The sequence below is a fragment of the Megalops cyprinoides genome, chromosome 23 (assembly GCF_013368585.1).
Source record: "Megalops cyprinoides isolate fMegCyp1 chromosome 23, fMegCyp1.pri, whole genome shotgun sequence".
Lineage (NCBI taxonomy): Eukaryota > Metazoa > Chordata > Actinopteri > Elopiformes > Megalopidae > Megalops > Megalops cyprinoides.
Window position 1 is genome coordinate 15697334 of NC_050605.1, and position 27173 is coordinate 15724506.

The following is a 27173-nucleotide window of genomic DNA, read 5'->3' on the forward strand; positions in this document are numbered from 1 at the left end:
AGCACAAAGGCAGCCGCCAGCCCCTTCTTCAGCACATTAAGCTGTCAGCACACACGGAGCTTTTTATCCATTTTATATATTTTACATTTCCTCTCTCTCTCTCTCTCGTTCTCTTTAATTCACTCTCCTTCCTTACCTTTGTCAGGGTGTTTTCCATCTGTCAAACAGACAGGAAAGACTTCAGTCTGTGTTTTGTCCACCCCTCTCCACCCCCCCCCCCCCTTCCCCATGTGTTTTTGAGTAAGGTTGACTATTTCTTTAACAATTGTTAGGCATACAGTAGCTTGTGACAAGAAGCTACTGTAAAGTTGACTATTTTTAATTGTTACAATGTGACAATACGGCGAATGACAAAAGTTATTTAAAATGTCTTCATACTGTGCTTGATATTGAATTGTATAAATTTCTTTGTTTTGGGAGAAACTTTTGAGTTTTTTTTCTGCTTCACGTCTGCCATTGGCAGGAAGCCTCTATTCAGAACGGCCTCACTCTTGCGCTGCCATGTCCCTGGTATTTCAGGCATACACACATGAGCTTTGTGTGGGTTGAATCACAGGTAAAACAGATGGTTGCCCCACGCTTTCGGCCTGCTCCGTGACCCTGCGGCCCTCCATTAGAACCCACTGACCCACTGTGACAGCCTTCATGCTGCTGATTAGTCAACACAAGGTGTGGCTGTATGACATCACAGCTCATAGGTTTGCTTATGCCCAGAATTATCATTCTTCATGCCAGAGAATGTACAGAACAGGCACAGAGGATAGCCAGAAAGGCTATTACTGTCTGCCAAAACAATAAATAAACTCATTTCAAGAGAATGCTATTCACTACACAGGAGACTATGCTTATATTGCAATTCAGGTCTGCTTGGGCCATGTTGACATCAAAAGCAACTCGCATATGAACTTTTCCGTTCTGCAGCCAAACAGGTAGAGTGCCTTCCTCAAGACCACATCCGGTTTGTGGCATTTGAATCGAAGGCATTACAGTGAATTCAGAAGCCTGACCTTTACTCAGCTCAACTGTCCATAGTTGTCTAAGCGTTTAATTAATGGCTGAGCATTATAATTTGGTTTGTCTGTGATGATAATTAAGAGCCAATGGAGATGCAAGCAGAGGTAATGAGCCAGATGGCCTGTAATTTTATGAATACTGTGTTTTTTTTAAGTAGCTCTTTTTCATCTTAACGATACAGATGGTCAATGTATTCAATGCCATTTGTTAAGAAATCGAGGAAGCATGTCCTAAAATGCCGCCATATAATTCCACAGAATAGCCCAAAACAGTAAATGTGTTACAGGAATTTTCAGTGAGGATCTGCATGCTTGGTATGGCACATCTTTAAAAAAGAAACAGCCTTTATGCAGTGGGGGAGATGATGTGGTGAAGCTGACAGGGCGTGAATGTTCCAACAGTGAAGTGTGAGGTGTCATGTGAGTTTTGCGAAGTTTTAGCCACTATTTGCAATGAGTATTTTCTTTTTTACAGGAGGCTGTACTGTTTTGAAAAACGAATAGAAGGTTACCTCTTCTCTGTAAATTTCCTTCTTCAAAACTGCATTTGGCTGCAGATCTTAGTTTGAGATTCATGGTTTGAGATTTTTGTCAGCTCTGAAATATGCTTTTTACTTACTTCTTTTTGAAAGTATAATGTTTCCTCTCACCATGGGATGGTGCTGCATATAAAATGGTACATTCCTGGCATATTTGTAAAGAGAAGGCATGTCGGGGCTGTCCTGAATGAGAACATATTGAAAGTGATCAAAAACATGTCAAATGCTTGATGACAAAGGACTCCAGTGCCAGCTTAATTTTACGCACGTTGGGTGCGGAGAGGATCGATCCATTTGCCCCTGCCCTTTAGCGGTTTGTTTCTGAGCATAAGTAAATAAATGAGGAGGCTTGGGGGCAAAATGAGGGTGAAGTCTATATTTCTATTTTCCAGTATGCAGGTTCAGTCTGATTATCACTGCCATTCTGTCAGAGCTTCTGTGGACGGTCAATAACAGTGAGAGGCTTTGACTTGCAGCCACAGGGCAATTATTGCTCCTCACTATTTATTGTGAGTTAAGTGTGAAACGACCAAAGGTCCACCTGCTGTGCGTCCCGGGGCCCGCCGGTGACGAAGTGAAGAGAAAACCTTTTCTGACAGGAGGAGTGAAAGGAGTGCGTTTTTTAATCAAGCAGCCAAGGCTGTATGAAATAAACTCTGTGGATCCCCCCGGTAGAGCGGGAGCCGAGTCATTTTTCATTCCGGCCAGAGAGAGCTGTCTTCTGCAGAGCAAGCACACAAATGGAAAAGCCCTCTGTTTTCTGGGTGGAATCGCTCGGGAGAGCCTCACAGCCCCGCCACAAGTAGCGTTACCTAAAATGGCCCTTTTATTTTCCAGTGTTCAATTTTCCTTTCTCCTTTGGAGAATGGCAGCTGACTGCAAACATATGTGGTCAGTCTTGGAAGTTTGTTTTGGCCACACCAATGTGACAGGACGCTTTGATCTGGTAATTTAATCAGGGCGATGCTGGAAATGGCGTTGGTGGGCCAGTAGGGGGCAGCCCTCTTTTGGGACAAAGTATAAGATCAAGGCTGCAATACAATGAGGAAGACACTGATGTGTGGTGAGCACTCAGACACAAAATGGCTGCCACGTTTGGCTGCAGGTGGTACCTACACATTCCAAAAGCATTCCCTTAGTGTATCCTAATGCAGTGTAGTTTTTTCTTTCTTTCTTTCTTTGAACAGAAAGAATATGGAGTTACTGTGGACATGGGAGAAAAGTAATCTCAAAGTTTGTAATAAAGCAGCTTCCTCGGCTTTGCAGTTTTCCATTTAAAGAGCACTACAGTGGAGCAAGGTGCATGCCTTCCCAGCAGGCAACGGGCTACAATCCAACAAGAGACTCTGAGTGCAGTTTGAGTGTCTGAGTGCAGCAGAAAGAGCTCAGAGTCCAGGCAGCCAGCAATATACCTGCTCCCCCTGCTTCAGATTCTGAGAGTTAAAGTAGAATGAAGCACTGTCAGTTACTGTATAAACCATTTATCCCATACTCCTCTGTGTGCAGAACTGAAAGTCAGTCGAAACACTCCTAATTATTTCTGTTGTTTTTTTTTGTTTTTTGTTTTTTTTTTTTTAAATAATTCATTTTTGGTGAAATGCACAAGCTTGAGTGATCAAAGGAGTCCTGGTCTCAAAGTCCCAATCACCCAGTGTCTTTGAATAATCCTATCAGGTGTGGCAAGGGACTTTCAATCACTATCAGTGGCTGTGCAGTCTCAATCAGCTAGTGTGGTAGAGGAGATTTGCACAGTTGGAGTGTTGGAATTTAACTGGTGGGTGTGTTGGGTGATTGTAGAGAATGCAGCAATGAGGGGTCAACACCAGAGGGGGTGATACTGCCTGAGTCAAGGTTTAGGATGAGCACTCATTCCTCCATAAGGAAGCAGAGGGAGGTCTGCAAGGCAGGTTCCTATCTCCCTGTCCTTCAGCTGAAAGAAATGTACAGGGATTAGTCACCCACTGCAAAAATTCATGATTGGGAACAGGGCAGGAAAAAGGGTTGGGATGGAGGGGAGGTGGAAGGTTGGTGAGGATGACAGTGGCTTTAAAAATCATGCTAAAAATCAAGTCTTTCTCAGCACTTTTTTTTCTTCTCATTATCTCCATTTGAGCTCAGGTTTCCATGGTGTTCTTTTAATCTCAAGCACATGTGACTGCAAGGTCTCCCTCATCTTAAAAAAAATCTGTTAGTGCAATTTGTTAATTCAATGTTCATTGCCTGTGTAGCTGACCCCTGCCCCCACCTTCACACAAACACACGCACACATACACACACACCTGCAAAAAAAAAAAAAAAAAAATTGAAAAAAATTAGATAACATAGATGGTCATAGGTCCTGAGGAAGACCAGCTGTCAAGCCTTGGGCCAAACACTTGTTCCATTCAGGGGGGAACAGATGAACATTATGAATTGTTAATGAAATTCAGCGTTTGATTAAGCTAGTGTCTGCTCTGATAATGTACACTTACAGCTCTTGACAGAGAACCAGCTTATGAATCAGATTCTCACATTTTAGTCATGTTGTAGCAACAGCAAAAATTTTATGGGCGTGCTGGAGAGACAGACATGGCCTGTTCCTGAATGTAGGAACACAAATCAGAATTTTTACTCATGCACACACTAACACACACACACACACACACATACAGACACATTCTTACACACATGCACACACAAATGTGCGCATTGTACATCTTGCCAATCAACTCAAAAATCAGACAGTGATAATTCCATTGAAAAAAAACAAAACAGCATATGAAATCCTTTCCTGGCAATGATTCAGTCAGTTCACACATCTGATGCAGCAAGTGGCTTTTTAGTTCACCCCAAGGAAACCTGCTGCTGGTATGTGTTATGTCATTACTGATTTACCGTTGTTTTCTCGTTCGGTTGCTTATAGTATTTTCTTTTTAATTATGCAGAAAAAGGCACTTGCTCTGGCCCTGATCGGAAAGTGAGATGTTTAACTTGGCAGCCAGCGGATGAGAGGAATGAGGTAGGCGTTGTCGCCACGGTTCTGTCCAAGATTTTTTCTTTCTCTTTTTTCCTTCCCTCCCTCGAACAAACATCACACAAGTACCCAGAGTGTCGTTCCACCCACCAGCAGAAGTAGCAGTAGCTCTTTCCCTTTTGATGGATGAGGCCTTCTTGCACTTTCTATTTGGGTTAAATACCACAAGGAGCTGCAATCTGAGGTCTTGTTCAAACTACAAAATAGCAGAAGTAACCTTTATGTGTTAACATGTGTATTCTGACTCTTCATTCTTGTTGCAATGAAACCCAAGTGAACCTGTTTTTTAATTTTATTTATTCATGTTAAACAAAACATTTTCCTCATTTGTCTAATTCATATAGACTACACCAGTCATTTTTGGTGATGTGAACAAGAGACAAACAATATTTTACTGTTGAGAGTTCAACAGAGGGGGCTTTCAATTACAGATAAACCTGGACTTTAAACCTCTCCCAGTCTTGCAGCTGGAACTGTAAATTTTACCCGCAGTGGCATACATTTACCCCGAAAAGCCCTGTATAATGCTCTTTTTAGGCCTCTATAAAAGGCTTTATGTGTGCCTTTCCAAAACAACATAGCTTTTTATCTTGGCACGCTGACTATCTCTCACAAAGCCACTCTTCAAAAACGCTTTTTCTCCTCTCGGAATGGAATGGCTGTGTGTTTGTCACAAAAACATTTAAGGAGGCAGGAGCTTTTTGGGGAAGGGTGAGGGTGAGCGTGGGCCAGGCTCCTTATAAAATGCCTCCTCCTCAGACAAGCAACAAAGGGCTGTTTTATTCCCCTCTGGGCTGAGGAACACTGTAAGTGTGCAGCTTTGATACGCACAGCGACAGATATTTCCAATGCCAGCGAAGGTCACAGCTTCCAAGAGAGCTTGGAATACGCTGGAGCTACACTGAAATCTATATTCACGGCTGTGATCCTTTCAGTACAGAACATGTCCATGGGTGAATTTGATATGTTCTTGTTTGCTCTTTGGAATTTTTTGTCACTCGTATCTTTCCACCATGCGAAGCTAAGCTCTCTGCTCCAGGACTGTTTATTTTGGCAGGGATGGGAATCCTGAAAAGTGTTTGCTCTTATCATTTATTCTGAGACAAATCTATCAATCCCTTTTAATCCTGTTTCCTTCCATTGTTTCCTCCTGGCAATTAAGCAGACAGGCCTTTCCCAGAAGGGCACGTCTGCACCATTGTACCAGCGACGGGGGGGAACGGATATAACACTCTCATATCATCATTCCCTCAATATTTTGTAGGGCGTTGGGGGGGATAGAGTAAGGGGGGAGCTGGTTTCCTGTCCTGTATAAAACCACACTCCTTAGCCTTTTCTTCCCAGAGTCCCCTGAAGGTATCGGCATGACTGGTGAACGCTGAGACCGTGGAGCTTTGTATTGGATTGCAGTGACTTTTCACAGGTGCCAGGCTTCACTCATGCAGATGACTAAGGTACAGTAGGCCTGTTCATCTGCTGGTAATGTGTGGATTTTAAAGACTTTAGGAGGGATCATCCAGCATGGAATTGTGTTTTTTTGTAAACATCTGTGTCCTTGTGGCTTGGTGTTGGATCATTGGTTGGAAGAATTTAAGTTGTTCGAAAATGAAAGGCTTATTAACAACTGGTCGGAGGTCGCCGGTGCTGGAAATCACAGGCATCAACATACAGATGTCTTTCAACAGAGGAGACTCCAGCAGTAACTGCAGGGATGGAGTGTAATACCATGTAATGTAATGTAACATGTAATACCATAAAAAAGTATCATTTGCTACAAGCAAAATAGTTACATACATGAGTCCATTCTGAAACAATTCTTTCCGAAGAGCTAAGAACCTCCAAGACAGTTTGCTATATTTGCATGCTATGTGAGGTTGTGTGGGTGTGTGTTTGCATGTGTGTGGGTGTATGTGGGTGAGTGCATCTGTGTGTGTTTGTCTAGATCCAAGACACAGCAACAGTGTCCTCAGACACACTGATATGTTCTCTGTCTCATTTACTGCAGATGGGGGGGCACACTTTGGACAAGCTGACATGGACTTCGCTGTTTCAATTAACTGGTGGGTCTACAATAATCTAATAATAAGATACAATAAGGATTAGACAGAGCAAGTTATCAGATATTTTTTTCCTCACATCAGGGAAAGGACATCTTCAATTCCATCTTCTGGCTTCAAGTACGAGGGGCCAGATAACACGAGTCAATAGTCAGAATGCAACACTCACCATCCTGAGAAGAAAGAGATTACTCAGGATAAACCTCCCTCTGAATTCACCTGGGGAACTAATATTGTCCTCGTAATCAACTCGGCCAATCTCCCACAGGAGCAATGAAAGTGCAGAAATACTCACGCCATCACTGTGAGCGACCGTTGTAATTTCACACAGGGTCGTGGCTCTGTTGGTGCCATGTGAATGTGTTTCCTCCTCTTTCCCTTTTTGGCCAGGCTTGGTTCTGGTGCTGTGGGTGCCCGGGCCGGAGGGGAAGACGCTGGCAGGACGGTGCAGCCTGTTTGGGCGGGACCACGTCCACACCTTTGACGGGGTGCTGTACGAGTTTCCAGGGGACTGCAGCTACATGCTGGCGGGCGACTGTCACCGTCGGTCCTTCTCACTGCTGGGTATGGAGGCTGACATCCCCCTGTCTCCCCTGTTAACACCTCTCCATATGGGAATCCATACAGTTTTACTTATCTATATGTATGCAACATCAGTACCTTCATTGCATTCCATTGCACTACTGTCATTTAGCAGATGTTCTTATCCAGAGTGACTTACATAGGTTACAATTTTATCCAGTGATGCAACTGGATAGTTACTGAGGCAATTCTGGGTAAAGTACCTTTCCCAAGGGTACAACATCAGTGCTACAGTGAGGAATTGAACCAGCAACCTTTAGGTTATGAGTCCCGCTCTTTACCACTATGCTACACTGCTGCACTTTCCTGGATGATGTGATGAGTTTCAGTCGGGTGTGTTTTCCTTGCAGCTGACTTCAGACACGGGAAAAGGAAAGGTGTGACCGTGTACCTGGGGGAGTTCTTCGAGCTTCACCTGTCCGTGGATGGCAGACTCACTCAGGGAGAGAACAGGTGCATGGCTTCGGTCTAGTCTCTTAATTACTTCGTTACCCCTTCACCCACTGAACACACTCAAACCCTCAGAGACCCATCGCCACACAGAGCCAGTGCTCAGGCTGCATTGAGCTCATCGGAGTCTGGTGCCCAGTCACGCCCCTACAAGCTTTCTGAAAACAAACGTCAGGACAAGATCAGGAGCACGACACGGCCACTGCAAGCTTACAACACATGCCTTCTTTCCCTGTGCCGGAATTACAGCCTTTCATTGTTCATGATCTACCAAAGCCTTGTACTGCACTGCATCTCTCTGCTTTCCTCTTTTGCTGAGTCAGTGGGCTGGGCTGTATCAGCTCTGACCAAATGTTGAGAGGGAAACAAGCTGTTTATTTACCCTGTGGTACCCCCTCCACCTTCCCTTCCCCTAGCCTGCTTTTCTGAGTTTGGGGATATTAATATGTGTCTGTGTGTGTGTGTGTGTGTGTGTGAGAGAGAGAGAGAGAGAGAGAGAGAGAGTGTGTGCGCATGCATATATGTGTGTGTGTGTGTATGTGTGTGTGTGTGTGTGTGAGAGAGAGAGAGAGAGTGTGTGTGCATGCATATGTGTGTGTGTGTGTGTGTGTGTGTGTGTGTATGTGTGTGTGTGTGTGTGAGAGAGAGAGAGAGAGAGTGTGTGTGCATGCATATGTGTGTGTGTGTGTGTGTGTGTGTGTGTTTGTGTGTGTGTGTGTGTATGTGTGTGTGTGTGTATGCACATGAGTGTGTTGTTGGATCTTGACAGGTCACTGGATTCTGCTGTCCTCAGAGCTTGTGTGCTTTTAGCCCAGTTCATCTTTTGGGAAAGAGACAACAGTGCAGTTCTGTAACTCATAAAATACTATACACATCAACATTTGGGCTTCAATGTTTGTGTGCATGTGCATATGCGTATGTGTGTGTGAGTGTGCATGCCTGTACATACGTGTGCATTTATGTTTGCATGTGCGTTTGTGTGTATGTGTGTTGGTGGGGGCTTGCGTGTATGTGCGTGTGTACGTGCATGGGTGTGTGCGTGAATGTGTGTGCATTTGTGTTTGAATATATGCATGATGCAGTGATTTAAGGAGAGTGTGTGCGTGTGTTAACGCTTTGTGCTGCCCTCCCTCCCTCAGGCTCTCCTTGCCCTTCGCCTCCAGTACAATATTTGTTGGGACGGAGCTCGGCTCCTACAAGCTGTGGAGCGAGGAGTTTGGCTTTGAGGTGAAAATCGACAGCAGCGGCAACATCAATCTAATGCTGTCAAAACACCACTTCAACAAGACCTGCGGTTTGTGCGGCAACTTCAACAGGATGCCTGAAGACGATTACATGGCACAGGAAGGTCAGTGTGGGGCTCAGCGACAGAGCTGAAGGAAGGTGTGAGGTTAAATCTGCAGCTTAACTTCTGAAATGATGGCCCACAAACATATGGTATTAGGAGTACCAAAAGATTACCTGATTGAGGCGGTCACATGACTTTGCAATATACCACAAGAGTGTTGGATAGGAGACAAAAAGTTATATAATAAACCATAGTGGTTATATTGTCATTAACATAAATGCAAAAAAAAAAAAATCTAGGCCAAAATGAATCTAGGACAATCTGTTTGCAGGCAATGCATATTGACCCTTACACATGCCCTGTTCTTTTCAAGATTATGGTGTCCTCTTCTACAGCAAAGTTGTACAGTAGGTCTCCACTGACAATCAAAGATTACAATATATGCTAATCAGTGGCTTACACACAAACATGGTTCACTGACCTAACCTCAGGCAGAGACCAAGACTTAGAAGTTAGGCAATCTTTCTGAGTAGAGAGTAATAAACTACTTTGCAAATATGTTTTTGTAGAATGAGATCAGCTGTGATCTAGCTTCGTCCAGTTCTTGCTATTTTCCCTGCGAGCCAGTATTGGTTTATGTTGTGCTTCCCCACAAATCAACCGTAATGGGTGGAGCCCCGGTTATCGTCCCTTTCAGAGAAGAAAGGAAACGAGGTGGCCTTTCAATTTGGAGAAAACGACCTTGCTCGACTGTGGAAAAATACTGAGAGCAGTGTGCCGGGTGATTTAATGGCATTTTATTTTACCCATCACTGATTTTGTCTTGCAATTGAAAAAGCTTCATGAAGATTAATTACTCTGAGTTATTAAGCGTGGGAGTTATTATATCTCTTTCTTTGCTCCTGACACTTCTAAGAATTTACTTAGCAAGAATTTACAACTTTCCAGCTGCACCAACTCTCTCTTGTTACGTGTATGTGGTGTTTTTATAGCAGCACTGTGTAGTATGTGTACTTCTTATTGCATGCTCACTCATTCATGTGTGACACAGCATTGTAGTTAAGGAAGCTAATGAATAGCCTCAATAATAAACATGGCTGGTGTGTGTGTGGGGGGGTCCTTCTCCAGGTTTTTTGACAGAGAGCAGTTATGATTTTGCCAACTCCTGGGCCCTGCATGGTGCAGGTGAGCCCTGCAAACGTGTGACTGCCCCCAGCCAGACCTGCAATGCCTCCAGAGAAGTCACAGCAGTGAGTGTGCCGATCCACATCCACATGTGCTCCAGTGTAGCAAACGGTACATTAGCAAACCAAAGTAAATCATACCAATCCATACCAAGCCATACCTTAATATAGTATTCCAAATTGTGCTAAGTCATACTTTGATTTAACACGCCAAACTGTCCACACCAGACTGTCTCACAATATACTATACTAGAGAAAATTGCCAAATTACATTAGTTAAACTGTACCATAGCAAACCATACTGTACTGTGTGTCTTTCAACCTAGTGCAGTTTGCTTTATTGGCACGACAACTATAACTGTGTTGCCATATAAGCATATATACAACATAAATAATACATTAACAGATTATGCATACATATAGTTAGCATTTTATGTGCTATGGTAAAACTTTATATGTTGATATATTTCTAAAATGAAACTGAATAAAGTATAAGGGTGCCTCAGTGTCATATGCTGTTCCTCAGACTGTGGAAGGCATGACAATTATAGCACATTGTCTCTCCTCTCCAGAGAGAATTGGGAGCTTTGAGATGTCTGGGGGGTTTGCGAATAGTGGTCATATATTATTTATTTTGGGAAAATTATTTTTTGTATTTCAGTATATTTTTTTGCAAGTGTTTAGGAATTGCAGCTGACTAAACTGCCACAAGTCAGTCGAGGGGGCGGTGGTGCTACTTTTTAAAAGTTTACAAAATGTAACTTACCTTGGATAATACATTGTGGCCTAATTCTGCCCTGCATGTATTCTTTCCAGTTTTCCTGTGTGTGGTGTGATATTTACAAAACTCTTCATGTTTGGTTTCAATTGGATATTTGTACCTTGTTTTGTTGCCAAATTGGGCTACTGGTTCAGTTTTGCATTTAAATATTCTAAGCCAAATTCTTATTGAGATTTTTTTTTCATGGAATGTTAGGCTTTCTCACCCTGTTTACTCACTGCCAGCGTCCAGTCCATGATTCCAGATGATCTCTCTCTCTCTCTCTCTCTCTCTCTCTCTCTCTCTCCCTCTCTCTCTCTCTCTCTCTGCAGGACCTGATGGCCAGGTGCGACTTTCTGCGCAGCTCCCCGTCTTTCCTGCGCTGCGCGCACCTGGTGGACCCCGAGGCCTTCGCAGGGCTGTGTGAGGAGGACGCCTGTCACTGCGGGGAGGACCAGGCCTGCCGCTGCCAGGCCTTCCTGGAGTATGCCCGCTCCTGCGCCTCCCACGGCCTGCCCCTCCACGGCTGGCAGGCGGAGAGCCAGTGCTGTGAGTAACCCCCCCCCCCCCCCCCCCCCACACCAAAAAAACACCCCCTCCTCACACTTCCGTCAAACTCCCAGCACTTAATTCCTGTGAACCTGGATTACTTGATATTCCATTGAGAGAGTGTATGTAAGATGTAGAAGGTGGGGAGATATAGAAATTTGGATGTGTGTAATGTATGGTGTGGTTCTCAGCTCCCAGGTGCCCAGTAGGAATGCAGTACAGTGAGTGCACCAGCCCCTGCTCCACCACATGTCAGAGCCTGAACATCCAAGAGGTCTGTAAGGAGGAGTGTGTGGACGGCTGCAGCTGCCCAGGTGAGATTTAGCAGATGCTCTTATCCAGAGCGACTTATATTAGTTACAGTTTTTTAACAATGTTATCCATTTATACAGCTGGATATTATTGTGGGTTGGGTCCAAGGGTACAGCAGCAGTGCCCCAGTGGAGAATCGAACCGACAACCTTTCAGTTATGAGTCCTGCGCCTTAACCACTATGCTATATTGCCGCTCCCCCATGCCAGAGTGATGAAACTCGTTGGACATGTGAATGAATGGATATGTATGTATGTGTGACTGCACTCATTGCATGCCTCTGTTTTTTTGGATTGGCAGTGGGGAAGGTTCTGGAAGATGACCGCTGTGTGGAAGTGTCCCAGTGTTCCTGCATGCACACAGGCAAACGCTACCCCCCTGGGTCCAGCATACCCCAGGACTGCAACACATGGTGAGCAGCGGCTCTTCCTAATAAACTGACCTGAGAGCACACTCACTAATCTGAGAGCTCACCCCTTGGCCTGAAAGCTCACTCTCTGACCTGAGTGCTTGCTCACTGACCTGAGACCACACTCAGTAACATGAGACCTCACACATCAGAGATCTGACAGGTCATGGTGACCTCTTTGGCCTTGTAAAGAAAATGCTCTTGTTTTTACAGTGTTAAGGAGTGATGATCAATGAATTGATAAAATTCATGATATAGTCATAGCAAATAGCACCCCAGGGATTTTTTCACTGCTACAGTAATTTTTATTTAGAGCTAACATTTTCTCCTTTCTTTCAATCTTTTTGGTAAAGTGTGTGTCGGCACGGCTCGTGGGAGTGCACCAATGAGGGCTGTCCAGGTGAGTCTCCCGATATTTACTGATCTACTGCCGATCTTCACCAATCACAGGCAGCTATCCCACAGACCACGCATGCTCTCTTTGACAGTACATAGAACAGACAAACCTAACAGAAACAGCATTGTGTCTATCAAGTGACTTACTGTAGGAAAGAAGACTGTTATTAAGAATAAATTCAGAAACAGTTGCCAGTCTCTCTATAGCTAACTGAGCACGTGCTTCATCTTTTATACAGAAGCATCCTAGTTTTTTTTCCTCTTTGGAGGTCCTTAACCTCTCCATCTCTCTTAACATGCTGTTTAGTTTATTTTCACATTGGCTCTGTCCAGATTTTCAGTCTGATTGTTAGTGTTATGTAAATGTATACCCATTGATTTGAATATCCATGATGTTTTTGCCGAGAGCAGTTCTCGTGTTTCAGGTCCAAGCGGCAACTGGCATTTATAAACAAATTTCTCTTGAACCCTGGATGACCTGTTGTCACCCAGAGTGACTACCACTCGCCATCTGTCTTCCCAGTGCTTCCTTTGAGCGTGCCACATCAGACACATCAATTAAGCATGCAATCAGGCCCATGTTCACATTAACAATGGATATGCATTTTTCTTCCCTGACAGGTTTTAACATTTTTTTTCATAAACAAACAAAACAAGTCCCTACACAAAGACTCTCGTGCGTTCATACTTTGTGAGTCAGCACTGTATAATTACTTTCCCAGAGTACGGCAGGCTTGCCTATACTTTGTGTGACGGAGCTGGGCTTGGATGGGAAGTCAGTTGTAAAGTCAGGCTGTCTTGGGAAAGGAAAAGGAGAGTTACAGAACATAGCTTTCCTACACCTAGGGAGGGGCTGCTCTCTGTTACCGTTTGATGATGCCCAGTCCTTTTCATCTCTGAATTGTATTCATTTTCACTGTTTCCTGCTGCCCCCCGCCCCCCCCGGCCCCCCCCCCCCCCCCCAACCTTCTCATTTGTCCCCTTTATGACCAAGGCGGGAGGCGCAGAGAGCCGTCCAAGCGAGCTGTGAGATTATCATGTTGTGCCAAGCAGCAGGCCTGAAAAAGGGTAATGAAAGCCAGGCCGATTTGATCTTATCGTGTCTCAGCAGCAGGGGAAATTGGAGCCGGGTTCAGGAGGGCACTTTGTCTGTTGTTGTTGTTGTGGTGGGAAAACAGTCATCACATCCCAGCTTGTTCTCTAGCACGCACACGGACATACCTCATTGATTCGCTGTTTGTTTACGGCAGGTTGATCCGAAAATCAGCTCACGGCTCCCTTCGCAGCACTGAAGCAGTACAATATAACGGCCAGCTCAAATTCGTGATCTCAATAACAAACAAAATGTTCCCTTTCAAAGCTGTGTTAACACCGGTTATTTTTGTCTGCAATTCGTTTGTCACCAGGGGAGTGCTTTGTCACGGGACAGTCCCACTTCAAGACTTTCGACAACAAGTTTTTCACTTTCAGCGGGACCTGCCAGTATCTGTTCGCAAAGGACTGCCAGGAAAACCTGTTTGCTGCAGCCATCGAGACGGTGCAGGTAGAGTATCTTCTCTGACACGACTAAAAAGTCCCTCTGCCATCCTACATTCTTGGTTGCATGCTGGTCCTCTGCAGTGGAATGTGGCGAAGCACCCAGCTGCGTTGTGTGTTAGCGGTTTACGTGTCTGGAGAGGAGTATGACCGCTGCCCTTTCTGTCCAGTGTGCAGATGATCAGGACGCGGTCTGCACCCGCTCGGCCACACTACGCTTCCACCAGCTGGCCAACATGACGGTCAAGCTCAAACATGGCGGCGTCGTGGCGGTGGACGGCATGGACATCCAGATGCCTCTGACTCATGGTGTGTGGCGCAGCACAGCAAAGGCGACTTCCCTTTTCCTGCCAAAACCACAGTTACCAGCCAGAGTGCTGGTGGTGGTGTTAACTGAAAATATATGTCAAAGTCCTTCACACAAATAGAACCTCACAGCCCTAGGAAGCATTTCAGTGTATGTCATGTGTACATGTTGCTCATTGAACTATTGTTGCATTTAAATGTCTCTCTTCAGTGTGTATATGGAATGAGTTGAAGGGAAATCTCCTACTGTGCCTCATTTTTAATGGTAGTTTAAGGGTCAAGTCCATACTTTGTTTATGCTTCCAACAGGACCCCTTCATATAAAGAGAACGGTCCTGTCCTCGGTGCGGCTGTCGTACACTGACAACTTCCAGCTGGACTGGGACGGGCGGGGCAAGGTCCTGCTGAAGGTGAGTTAAAACCACGCCCTGACCACAATTCAGGGTGGGACGCCTCTACCGTTTATCACCAATCACAAGCCCCCCAGCACTGATGGCTAGTTGTATCTGAAGTCAGCTCTTCCATTGGTAGCAGATGAGGTCACCAGAGGTGAGAGTGCTTCAACTGTAACCCAGGTAAATTCGGGCGTGTATCTCTCTCTCCCTGTGACAGCTCGGACCCGAGTTTGCAGGGAAGACATGCGGCCTTTGTGGGAATTACAACGGGAACCAGGGGGATGATTTCCTGACCGCCGCGGGGCTGGTGGAGACTCGGGTCGAGGGGTTCGGGAACTCGTGGAAGATCAATGGGGACTGTGACAACGTGATCAGGCAGGACACCGACCCATGCATCCTCAACCCCAAGAGAGGTAGCCTGTGAACTGCCTTCCTCTTCATGCACGTGAATCTTTAACTCCCACCAATAACAGTTTGATGGCTCATTGTGTTTTGTGTAGTCCCTTAATATGCATAATTACTATGTTATGAATATTTTTAAAACACCTGAAGAATGCAATGGTATATGCAGCCAAAATATATATAATTTATTATTTATTTAAAGTATTATTTATTATTATTACTGAAGTAATTTTAGCAACCTCTTAATATCATGAAATACATGTGTCTGTGCACAGTGCAAGCTGCACAATATTAAGAGGTAGGAAAATTATCTCAGTGCACACAGGACCTATATCAGCTTTGTGACTTTTAGGCCATAAGTTGTAAAGGTCATAACCAGTGACATGTAAATCACACTACTGTAATCTTCCACTAATACCTGCTCCTTTAACCTTGAATACAGTACACGCTGTGCATCACACCTTCATTCTCTCTCTCTTCTCTGCCCTCCCCTCGCAGTGCGCTTTGCGGAGGAGTCGTGCTCGGTGATGCTCTCCGTGCAGTTTGAGCCCTGTCACAACGAGGTGAACCCCGCGCCCTTCCTGAAGAACTGCCGCTACGACGTCTGCTCCTGCGCAGACGGACAAGAGTGCCTGTGCTCCGCCGTGGCCAGCTACGCGGCCGCCTGCGCGAGCAAAGGGGTGCTCGTTAACTGGAGGAGCCCCAAATTCTGCGGTAACCGCTCAGCGCAACGCTGTTCCAGTACACAGCCAGAGTAGCCCTCAGACTCCCACGAAAACAAAGTCCTACCAAACCGTTGTAAGAGCAGATCTTCTCAGCATCAGATCTTACCAGTAGTCTTCTCAGTATCAGGACTGAGCCGGTGGAATTGATGGTGCACGGGGGATTGGGGTTCTTGGCTGGGGTTCTACAGTGGTCTCTTTACACGTTTCTTGTTCAGGCCGTACGTTTGGGGATCACAGTGATTTGTGTTCCATGGGAGCCGTTTGCCTTCAGGTCTAGGGGGAAGGTGCATTATATAAGCCCCTGTAGTCCAGAGCTGTGTACTAACGGGAGCTGTTTGTTACAGAGCTGAGCTGCCCTGAGGGCCAGGTGTATGAGCAGTGTGGAAGCCCCTGCAACCAGCACTGCCGTTCGCTGTCCCTGCCGGACCCCGAGTGCCGGGACCTCTGCCTGGAGGGCTGCTACTGCCCCCGCGGGCTCTTCCTGTCCGAGATGGGCGAATGCGTGCCCCGGGCCGAGTGCTCGTGCTACTACGACGGGGAGATCTACCATCCCAACGACGTCTTCTCCGACCACCACACCATCTGGTGAGCAGCTGCTACTCAAATCCATGCAGTTACCATAGTTAAAGCCAGTCAGGTCACTGCAGCTGCTACACGTTACTTTACATCACATTACTGTCATTTCGCACACACTCTCATCCAGAGTGACTGACATAGTTTACAGTTTTCACATGTTGTCCATTTATCCAGCTAGTTATTTACTGAGGCAATTCTGGGTGAAGTACCTTGCCCAAGGGTACAGCAGCGGTCCCCCACGGGGAAATGAACCAGCAGCCTTTCAGTTACAAGTCCTGCTCCTTACCACTATGCTGCACTGCTGCCACAGTCACTTAAATGTTTATGGGCTTGTGCAGCTGTACAGTGAAACCTGTGTGTGTGTTCTCCCCTTACAGTTACTGTGAGAATGGAGCGATGCGATGCAGCTCCAACGAGATGCCGCCAACCATGCTCTCCGACCTCTTCTTTGAAGGCCTCTCATCTGCAAGGGGTACGACCACCTGCCCTTTGCACAAATGCGAGTGAAGGTCCAGGCACCTCACAAGAAAAATCACCCAAGCCATCAAAGACCCTTAACAGAATGTTATGGGGTTTCTTTTTTTTCACAAAAATTCATATTGGATCCTTGGTAGCACATTTGAATCAAGAAATTTCATTGTGTACTAATTGTACTGTATATACTTATTTGTGTGTGCATGCATGAATGTGTTTTTATCTGTCTGTGTCTGTATCTGTGTCTCGCTGTTTCTTTCTCTTTCAGTGCCTGTTTGCATCTGTCTCCATATGTGTCTCAACTTTTCTGTAAAGTGTGTGTGTGTCCACTTAACTCTAGATCTTTCACTATAAATACACTTTTATCTGTGTTTGTATCTCTTTCCTGTTTGCTCCCATGTCCCCTGCAGCCCGTCGCTCGGTCTCCTGCCCTCCCCCTCTGCAGAAACTGGAGTGTAGAAGCCCCAGGGATGAAGGCATCGAGTGCGCCAAGACCTGTCAGAACTACGACCTGGAGTGTGTGAGCCAGAGCTGCATCTCTGGCTGTGCCTGCCCCCCTGGAATGGTAACACCATTCACTGCAGTAACATTGTACTGTAGGTCCTAACTGTGCACTTTCTCATCACATGCCCCATATTCACTCTGCTTCAACACGAAAATCAAATCAAATCACTTTTGATTTTCATATCTCTGCTGGCTAGTTTGTGCCTTGTCTGGCCTAGTACTGAGACTTGGTCATGCAGCGCTCCTCATATTTTTGACTCCTTAAATGGATTTTTGCTTGTGTTGTACTCTGCCTCACCTGTAAGTTGCTTTGGATAAAAGCGTCTGCCGAATGAATAAATGAAAATGTAATGTAAATGTAACTTTGGTTTTGTGAATTTGGCCCGGTCTTCGCTTCATATACCAGTGCTTTTCCACTGTCCCTTTCCTTTCCATAATCAGGTTCTGACTGTGTAAACACAGTTAAAGGTTGAAATGAATGCTGCATGCGTGGATGAATTGATGCATGGATAAACCGACAGACCTGATCGAGGCTGAGAGTAAACATTTCTGCTTGCAGGTCCATCACCGGAAAGACTGCATTGCCCCGGCTCAGTGTCCCTGTTTCCACAATAACAAGGCTTATGCTCCAGGGCAGAGTATCACCAAGGACTGCAACACCTGGTAAATCCCCAGCTCAGGCAGATGCTGAACACACACCCATGTGCCTGCAGATTGACATAGTACTGCCATATAGTAACTTTATGGGTCACATTTGATCTATGTGGGGCCAAGAAGCTCACCTGACTTTTGAAAGGTGCTGTAATGTTTCAGTTAGGGAAACCCTTCAGTGATCTTGCAGTCTTCATTCTAACTGTAGTTTGTATGCAGCTCAGGTCTAATAGGATGGTTGGCTTGTGGTGTTCAGTTTTGACATTATGGTACATCTGTCTGTACCTCCAGCGTGTGTCGCAATCGCAAGTGGGAGTGCACTAAGAATGTGTGTGACGGGTCCTGCAAAACGGTTGGGGACAGTCATTACATCACCTTCGATGGCCTCAAGTACTCCTTCCCCGGGCTCTGCCAGTATGTGCTGGTACAGGTGAGTCATCCAGAACCTTCTTTGAGTTCGGACATTTTCCCCCGACTCCATTATGGCTTTCTTTAACCAGTCGCCTCTTGTCTTCTGTTCTTTCCACCCCATCTCTCTCTCTCTCCCTCTCTTTATCTCTCTCACTCTCCCTCCCACCTCAGGATTACTGCAATGGTGACCATGGAACATTCCGGGTGCTGGTAGAGAACACCGCTTGTGGGGTGCTGGGTCACAAGTGTGCCAAGACCATCACAGTGCTGTACCATGGGGGGCTCATCAGCATGGAGCAGGGAGAGGTGGGGAACGCAAAACCGAATGCCTTTCTTCTGTACTTCAACCACAGCTCCCTTTAATGTCCAGTGGCATGGCTGATTGCGATGTGTCTGTGTGTTTCTACAGTTGAAGATGAAGAAGCCTGTGCTTAGGGAGACAGAGGTGGAGATTGTGCGGTCGGGCCTGTACTATATACTGCTGCTGGGCAAGGACATTTCCATTACCTGGGACCGGGGGACAAGGGTCATCATTCAGATCAAGGGCCGCTACAGGGTACATGTTCATATGTATAAGTATAGTAAAAAACTATGTGCTTAGTGCTTAGACCTAAACACTCACATTCATGCAGAACATAATCAGAAACAAATCAAGTGTATGTTGTTCACCTTCCATATTTTGTCCGTGTCCCTACAGGATAAGGTCTGTGGTTTGTGCGGCAACTTTGATCAGAATCCGAACAACGATCTTCTCAGCAGTAACAACCAGCTGGAGGTGGATGCTGCAGACTTTGGGAACTCCTGGAAGGTGAACCCCAGTTGTGCAGACGCGGTGCAGGTGAGGGATCTGCAGTTTCATGCAGTGTAGGAGGCCGAAGGACAACTTCCTCAGATCGCTCTCACTGCATCATATTGTAGAAGTACGTTGACAATGCGTGTCTGTTTTCCATTGGGTCCAGCTGCCATCTCAGTGCAGCGACGACATCATGAAGCTGGTGACTGTGGAGCAGTCCTGCCGTGTGCTCACCAGCGCCCTCTTCAGGGAGTGTAACAGCGTGGTAAGAGCGCCTGAAAGCCAATCCCTCATTCACATGCTGTCCGTAGCTTGTCGCTGCGGTGAGACCCTGTAGGACGTTAATAAGCAGGGAGAAATGCATTTGGGTCATATCCATGTGCAGGTGAACCCGGAGCCCTACTGGGAGATCTGTACCCAAGACACCTGCTCCTGCCCATCTGTTGGAGACTGTGTCTGCTTCTGTGATGCCATAGCAGCCTATGCCCATGAGTGTTCCAAGAGGGGGGTGGTGGTACACTGGAGATCCAACGATCTGTGCCGTGAGTCTGCAGCCTCTATAGCTCAACTCCCAGTTTTTACATTATACTGAATCTCAACAACCTGTGTCATCAGTCTACAGGCACTATAAATCCTGTTTACATTATAATTATACTTAACAGTATTATGGTGCCACTACTTTACTTGGTAGTATGCAACACTGTGAGTCTGTTAGCCCTATAAAACTGTCTATTGGTACAATAAAACCTTCTGTTTCAAATACACTTGCACTCATTTGTACAGTTGCAGAAATTATCTCTATAACTCTTATCACTTACCAGTGTGTGTCATGAGGTAGTAAAAGACACTACCTTTCTCTTTGCAGGGCACACAAATGCAGTCATGTGTAATGTGGAGTCACCATTACTAATTTGCTATTTATCTTCCAGCCATGAGCTGCCAGGATATGAACAAGGCGGAGCCGGAATTTGAGTGTGAGTGGAGGTACAATGCCTGTGCCAGCGCCTGTCCCATCACCTGTCAGCACCCAGAGCCCCTACAGTGTCCACAGGAGTGTGTGGAGGGCTGCCATGCCAACTGCCCCCCAGGTCTGTCCCTAGCACCTGCACACAGCTCCACATGACAGTTCCAATGCTGCTGCTGTTACTATATTGCGCTTTTATGTTTCTGAGCCCCTGTGCTCCCACCTGCCCCCCCCCAGGGAAGATCCTCGATGAGGTGTCAATGCAGTGCGTGGACCCCACACATTGTCAGGTGTGCATGCATGAGGGCCAGCGCGTTTCTCACGGCAAGAAGATCATCCTGGACCACAATAATCCAGAGCTCTGCCAAATCTGGTAAGAGTGAACAGGAGGGGGAGGAGGGGTGACTTTTTTTATATAGCATGAGAAAGACTGGTGCTAACAGAGTGACCAATTGATGTGCAGCACTGCACATTTTTGATGTTACCTGTTCATGTGATGTTACAGTTCAAAATATGACTTTATGGTCTCATTAGTTTTCAAGAACAGTTTTACTCTTTGATTTTATCCTGATTGATTTTACCCTGAACACCTCTGAGTTCATATACTGTTACAAGAGTATTCTAAATATACGCAGGATATTGACAGCTTTCCATGTCCTACTCCTTTTCCTATAGTCATTGTGAGGGTAACAATTTGACCTGCGAGAGATGTCCCTCAGAGGTTGGCACCACTCTTGCCCCCACCACTCTCTTCACCACCCCCACCCCACTGCCCTTCTCCACACCGGTGCCTGAGGACGCGTGTGACCGTGCCATGGACCTGGCCTTCCTGGTGGACGGCTCCTCAGCGCTGACGGAGGAGGACTTTGAGGCGGTGAAGCTCTTCATCCTGGGCGTGGTGGACCGCTTCCGCATGGGCTCGGCGCACACGCGGGCCACCATGCTGATCTTCCACTCGGGTGTGAAGAGCTACGAGATGCAGGTGCAGAAGTGGATCTTCAAGAGGATGGTGCGGGAGATGAAGTACAGTGGCGGGGACGTGGCCTTCATGGATGAGGCCATCAAGTACCTGGCCGTCTTCATCTATGACAAGGACAAGCGGGAGCACGCGGGCAGGGTGGCCATCCTCCTCACCGCCAGCACCAACCCGCGGGTTATGAAGACCACTCAGCGTCTGCTCAAGAAGAAGGACATCACCACCCTCACCATCGCCCTGGGGCCCGGTGTCAGCATGGCCCAGATCAATGACATCACCAAGGCCAACCCCAACAGTCGGGCGTACATCCTCAGCAGCGTCGAGGAGCTGGACGTGAGGGCGGTGGAGGTGACAGACTACCTCTGCACCCTGGGCCTGGAGCCTGAAGTCCCCAAGCCCAAGAAAGTGATTCCACCCAAAGCAACACCACCCGCTGTCACTGTGAGGACCACCACGGCTGGGCCGAACGTGGTCGTCACCCCGACGGAACAGATTCTTAGACCCCCAGCTCCCACCACCTCTGCCGCTTCCACTGTTGGCTTCATCTCCACCACCCCGTACTCCAAATGGGCTATCAAAGATGTCACCTTCATAGTTGAGGGCTCAGACGAAGTCGGGGAGGAGGACTTCAATAAGACTAGGGAATTCCTGGAGAAAGCCGTGTCTGAGCTGACAGTGAGCGAGGAGCACATCTACATCACCATTATCCAGTACTCGTACACCATTACCGTGGAGTTCACTCAGAAAGAGGCCCAGAGCAGGAGCCTCATGCTGGAGAAGATCAGACAGATCCACTGGCGGGGAGGAAACGCCACCAACACAGGCAATGCTGTGCGGGCCACGTCCCAGACGAGCTCCACAGTCGTTCAGAGTCCTCAGGAGCAGAAGCCACAGCTAGTGTTCATGGTGACCAGCAACCCACCCACAGACACAGTCCAAAGGCCACCAGAGACCTCCAACACTGTCATCTACCCTATCGCAGTTGGGCAAAAGATTCGGGAGGTGGATCTGGAAATCCTTAGCTCCCCTCAGAAGCCCATCATGGTGGACAGTTACGACCACCTGGATACTGTCGTCCAACAAGTTGTCAACATCACCAAGTACACCAAATCCATCATCAAGCCCATCAGCCCCACTCTTCCCCCTCTACAGCCCACTCTGCCTCCCAGGAGCACACTGCCCCCTTCAGGTAAATTCTGAGCAAACGAGGAAATAGCCTGCACATTGAATGCTGTATGTTGTGCTGTTGCATACAGGCAGATTACTGATTTCAAACTTACATTCAAAGTTAAGTAAGACTTATTAATCCAGTAAACTCATTCAGGCAACATACTGTTACATTTCTCAATATGCTGAAATACAGGTATAGGAATATTAATACTCTTCTCCAGGCAAAAGGCAAAAAAGACCACTACCATGTACATAATGGAATGATTTGAGGATCCTGTAACATTGACACACGCCCTGTTTCCCTCAGTCCCCTGTGACAAGCCCATGGATATCATCTTCCTGCTGAAGGAGAGTGTTGAAGAAGGGCCCAACCAATTTGAAGACTTGAAGACCTTTGTCAAAGAGTTCATCAACAGTGCTGACATCGGTTTGTGAACATCTGTACTATTGTCAGTTTTTGAATCCACAGACTGCCCAGCAGGGAAAAAGTTGATTATGTCATCCCACCACAGGTTCAAAGGGCACGCAGGTGTCGGTCATCCAGTATGGAAGCAGAATCACAGAGGACGTGTCGTGGAGGGATGAACAGACCAAGGACAACCTCATCCACCTTGTAGACTCTATACAACAGAGGACCTCCACACCCACCACACTTGGTAAAACCACACACCTGTACACAGAGCCACACCCTTTACCTGCCATACTGAGTGAAACTGCAGGTCTCTAAACAGAGTCATTCCCACTACACTGGGTTAAACTGTAGAGAGAGCCATACACATTGCAAGCATTGCATCTGTTGGGCTGATAGTCTGTATAATATAGTGGAGTGCAACTGACACCATTTGTGTGTATGTGCTTTCGTTTTCCATGGGATTTCCCAGGTGCTGCCCTGCGTTATGCGGTGCAGAGCACCATTTCCTCAGCCAACGGGGGGCGTCCAGGCGTGGCCAAGATTGTGGTCATGCTGGTGACAGACAGGTCTAAGGATTCAGTGGAGGAGGCAGCCAATGAAGCCCTAACTGCTGGTAAGAATGGACATGGGATGTAGACCTTGAGGGCTTTAGCACAGGGTCAGAGCAAGGAGCATTGCTATGTTTCCATGTTGATGCAAAGTTATGGTGATTACTCTCTGAGTGCTTTAGACATCCATTCTTTTTGCATTAAATCAACATGAACAAAAGGTTTTTATGAAATGTGTTCCGCTCTACACTTTGCACACGGCTTTCTTTCTTATCTTTTAATATTTACTTTACCCATGGTGCATTGCGTTTTCCCCTCTGCAGGTGTGTCAGTGTTCCCCATTGGCATCGGGTCTCATTACGACAGGACCGAGCTGAGTGCGCTGGCGGGGCACGGCATGCAGAATAACGTCATCCACCTGAACAGCGCGGAGGACCTGCAAGTGATGGTGGCCCTGGGACACACCTTCATCGACAAGCTCTGCCGGGGTGAGGCCATGGCAAAACCTATCCTTATAAAGCCTCATAAGCTATGAACATAAATTACTACTAGACGAGCAAAACTCACACCGATAGAGAAGTACAGGGAGAAATAGGAATATGCTAAATCATATGTGTTGTCTTTTTTCTTTTTTCCCAGCGGGTCCCCCTGGAGTGTGTGTGGACGACAATGGCAATCAGAGGAAGGTTAGCTGAATGCTGTTGCAGATAGATGTACTTGCTGTTTGAAATGCTTGATTGTACTGTATTGAGTGGTGTGCGCAAGTCCCAACATGCCCCAGACAGGGGAAGGCATAAACAATCAATCAAAGATTGTCACAAAGTTCTGTACATATAGCATAGTGCAGTTTCCAGAGGGAATTAAAAAAGCATAAAACCTGGGCTAATTGGGAAAAAATTGGAAAATTATTCCCTGCCCCCTGGAAAAGGTGGTTGAGAGACTCTTGTAAAACAGTAATGCGTGTATTTGTTACTATTGTGTGCTATTTGTTACTAATGTGTGTATTGTTGCTCTGTGTGCCAGCCTGGTGAGACCTGGGTCCTGTCTGACCAGTGCCACAGCCTACTGTGCCACCCTAATGGAGCGGTCACCATCCAGAGCCACCGGGTCAACTGTGAGCACATGGAGCGTCCGGCCTGCAAGAACAACCTGCGTAGCGTCAAAGTTCCTGAACCATGCGGCTGCCGCTGGGCTTGCCCCTGTGAGTAACAGGTCTAACAGGCCCACGCTGTGCCGCTTTCTGTCATTACATTACATTACGTTCATTTACCAGATGCTCTTATCCAGAGCGACTTCCAGCACAAAAAACATAAGCGTATCCATTCAAGTCGTGTCAGTATCAGACCAGGCTAACAACACTCCCACACCAATGAGTGTGAGCATAACACTGTTTCAGCATTACCATAAGTTAACTTGTGCAGCCTGACTTGGCAGCCTAGAAATTCTGTCACTGATTCTAATGTGGGGAGATGTTAGAAAACACAATTGATATTAAATTAACCACCACAGTTTCTCTCATCTACTAACTCTCTCTAAATTTATATCTATGTCATATTGCACATTTGTACTGCTCCCTCTCACTTTCCCACAATCCCACCACAGGCATGTGCATGGGAAGCTCAACCAATCACGTTGTGACATTCGACGGGCTGGCGCTGAAGCTGGACGGGTTCTGCTCGTACACTCTGCTGCGGGCCGAAGGGGCGGGAGGGGTGGAGGTGGTGCTGCACAGTGAACCCTGCCAGAACTCCCCAAATCAGATCTGCATGAAGGCCATGGAGGTGAAGGTCGGGGAGGTGTCCGTGGTGCTGAAGGATGACATGACGGTAGGCCTCACTGCTGCAGAGGGAGCAGCCATTTTGATTACATTGTATCTCAGTATAGTCTATAGCCAGCAAAAATTCTCACTCTTCTCCTTCTCTCCCTCCACTGGTTACCACTTGTGGCCAGAATAAAATAAAACAAACTCTGGTCCTAGCCTACGAGGCAGCAGGAGAAACTGCACCCTCTTACCTCCATTATCAAACCTCCATCAGTCCATTATCGAACCACACACTCCTGCCAGACCACTCTGCTCCACAACCTCTGGTTGTCTTAGAATCCTTTTCTGAAAGGGTCCATCTTCTCAATGATGTCTGTTTTCTACTGTGGCCCCCTAGTGGTGGAAGGAGTGCCCTACAACAGTCGAGTCACTGACCATCCTCCACTGCAGACTAACCAAACTGTACCTTGGTTCAACATAAGTGAAAGTCTGAACGTTCATGCTCCTCAAATACAATTGCTTTATCCTCAAGCTTGCTCTTGCCGCCACTGTACTATGGCACTCAACAGAATATGATACAGTATGTTGTGTAATTTTCTATTGTATTATGACACTTATAATTTGGTATTGTCTCTGCTCCCAGCCTAACCTTTTTGTGTGCACTATTGTAAGTCGCTCTGTGTAAGAACATCTGCTAAATTAGATATTAATGTAATATACGCCCCAACAGGGGCTATGCCATGGTGTCATCTCATTGTACTCATGACTGTGTTTGTGGTAATGCTTTAAAAGACGCTTGTGTGCCTGCCTGCTTCAGGTAACTATCAACGGGATCAAGAACCTCCCCCCTTTCAGGACCCACGGTGTGGAGGTAACTCAGTACGGAGCCGTGATGCACCAGCTGAAGGTGGAGGAGCTGGGCTACGTTGTTGCCTTCACCCCCCAAAACAATGAGTTCACCATCCAGCTGAGTCCCACCATGGTGTCCAACAGGACATCCGGGCTCTGTGGTACGTGTCTGCGGGATACGTACAGTACCAGGCCTGGACAGGCCTGATTAAGATTAAGATCAGATAAAGATAATTGGAAACATGCATTCAAAGACATTTTGATCTAAATATTTGTGCTTAAGTGCTTGAAATTTGTTTCTTAGACAAATATAAATAGCGAGGTTGATGCTTATGTATGAAGTTCTTTCCAAAAAAATTTTTTGGCTACTTTGAAGAATCTAAAATATAAGATATATGTAAGATTTATTTAATACTTTTTTTGACCACTGCAAAATTCCATTTGTGTTATTTCACAGTTTTGATGTCTTTACTATTATTCTACAAAGTGGAAAATAGTGAAAGCGAAGAATAACAGTTGTGTCCAAACTTTTGATTGGTACTGTACGTGGCCACTCCCCCTCTGGTCCTTTCTCACGCTGAGCGCTCCGGACCCCCCTGTGCCCCCGCAGGTTACTGCGACCAGGACGAGCAGAACGACCTCGCCCTCCGCAACCACACCCTCACCTCGGACAGCGAGGCTTTCGTAAGGGAGTGGACGCTGCCGGAGGAGGGCGGGGCCCTGTGCCAGCCCAGGAAGAGCGAGGTGTGCGTCCACCCCGTCACGGACCGCTGCCAGATCCTCAGGTCGTCCGTCTTCGCCCCCTGCCACGCCGCCGTGCCCCCGGAGCCCTTCTTCGCCCTGTGCCAGCAGAATGGCTGCCACACGGGGGACATCTGCGACCTGGTGTCCGCCTACAGCCGTCTCTGCCGCCTGCAGGGCGTCTGCGTCCACTGGAGGAGCCCGGACTTCTGCCGTAAGTTCAGAGCGGCGTTCAGATGCAGCCTGGCAGCCCAACCACTATTGCCATTGCTTACAGCTATTATGGCGGGACAGTGAATTCCTACAAGAAAGTGTTACTGTTTTTCCTTATACTATTGTGCATTATCAGTCAGCTTATACTTATATAATGTCTTATATACTTATATAAGGTCTTATATTAGGTATATCAGGTCTTGTCATTGTATG

General features: G+C 46.7%; 1 protein-coding gene across 1 annotated transcript in view; it reads left to right on the top strand.

Moving 5' to 3' along the window:
- Positions 1-5921: 5921 nt before the first annotated feature.
- Positions 5922-27173, top strand: part of vwf (von Willebrand factor) — a 29640-nt gene continuing 8388 nt past the window's right edge. The window contains exons 1-37 of the mRNA XM_036517583.1: positions 5922-6019; positions 6571-6625; positions 7013-7186; positions 7555-7657; positions 8794-9002; positions 10071-10192; positions 11219-11435; positions 11627-11749; positions 12048-12159; positions 12510-12556; positions 13959-14095; positions 14259-14397; positions 14704-14804; positions 15007-15202; positions 15690-15905; positions 16261-16501; positions 16870-16964; positions 17377-17531; positions 18030-18133; positions 18413-18551; positions 18704-18838; positions 18942-19088; positions 19230-19370; positions 19492-19590; positions 19711-19867; positions 20255-20413; positions 20527-20662; positions 20965-22454; positions 22743-22862; positions 22948-23091; positions 23317-23460; positions 23719-23883; positions 24035-24081; positions 24419-24596; positions 24998-25221; positions 25975-26167; positions 26617-26961. Coding sequence (XP_036373476.1) covers positions 6005-6019; positions 6571-6625; positions 7013-7186; positions 7555-7657; positions 8794-9002; positions 10071-10192; positions 11219-11435; positions 11627-11749; positions 12048-12159; positions 12510-12556; positions 13959-14095; positions 14259-14397; positions 14704-14804; positions 15007-15202; positions 15690-15905; positions 16261-16501; positions 16870-16964; positions 17377-17531; positions 18030-18133; positions 18413-18551; positions 18704-18838; positions 18942-19088; positions 19230-19370; positions 19492-19590; positions 19711-19867; positions 20255-20413; positions 20527-20662; positions 20965-22454; positions 22743-22862; positions 22948-23091; positions 23317-23460; positions 23719-23883; positions 24035-24081; positions 24419-24596; positions 24998-25221; positions 25975-26167; positions 26617-26961 — 6724 coding nt within the window. The 5' untranslated portion in view covers positions 5922-6004. The remainder of the gene's footprint in view (positions 6020-6570; positions 6626-7012; positions 7187-7554; positions 7658-8793; positions 9003-10070; positions 10193-11218; positions 11436-11626; positions 11750-12047; positions 12160-12509; positions 12557-13958; positions 14096-14258; positions 14398-14703; positions 14805-15006; positions 15203-15689; positions 15906-16260; positions 16502-16869; positions 16965-17376; positions 17532-18029; positions 18134-18412; positions 18552-18703; positions 18839-18941; positions 19089-19229; positions 19371-19491; positions 19591-19710; positions 19868-20254; positions 20414-20526; positions 20663-20964; positions 22455-22742; positions 22863-22947; positions 23092-23316; positions 23461-23718; positions 23884-24034; positions 24082-24418; positions 24597-24997; positions 25222-25974; positions 26168-26616; positions 26962-27173) is intronic.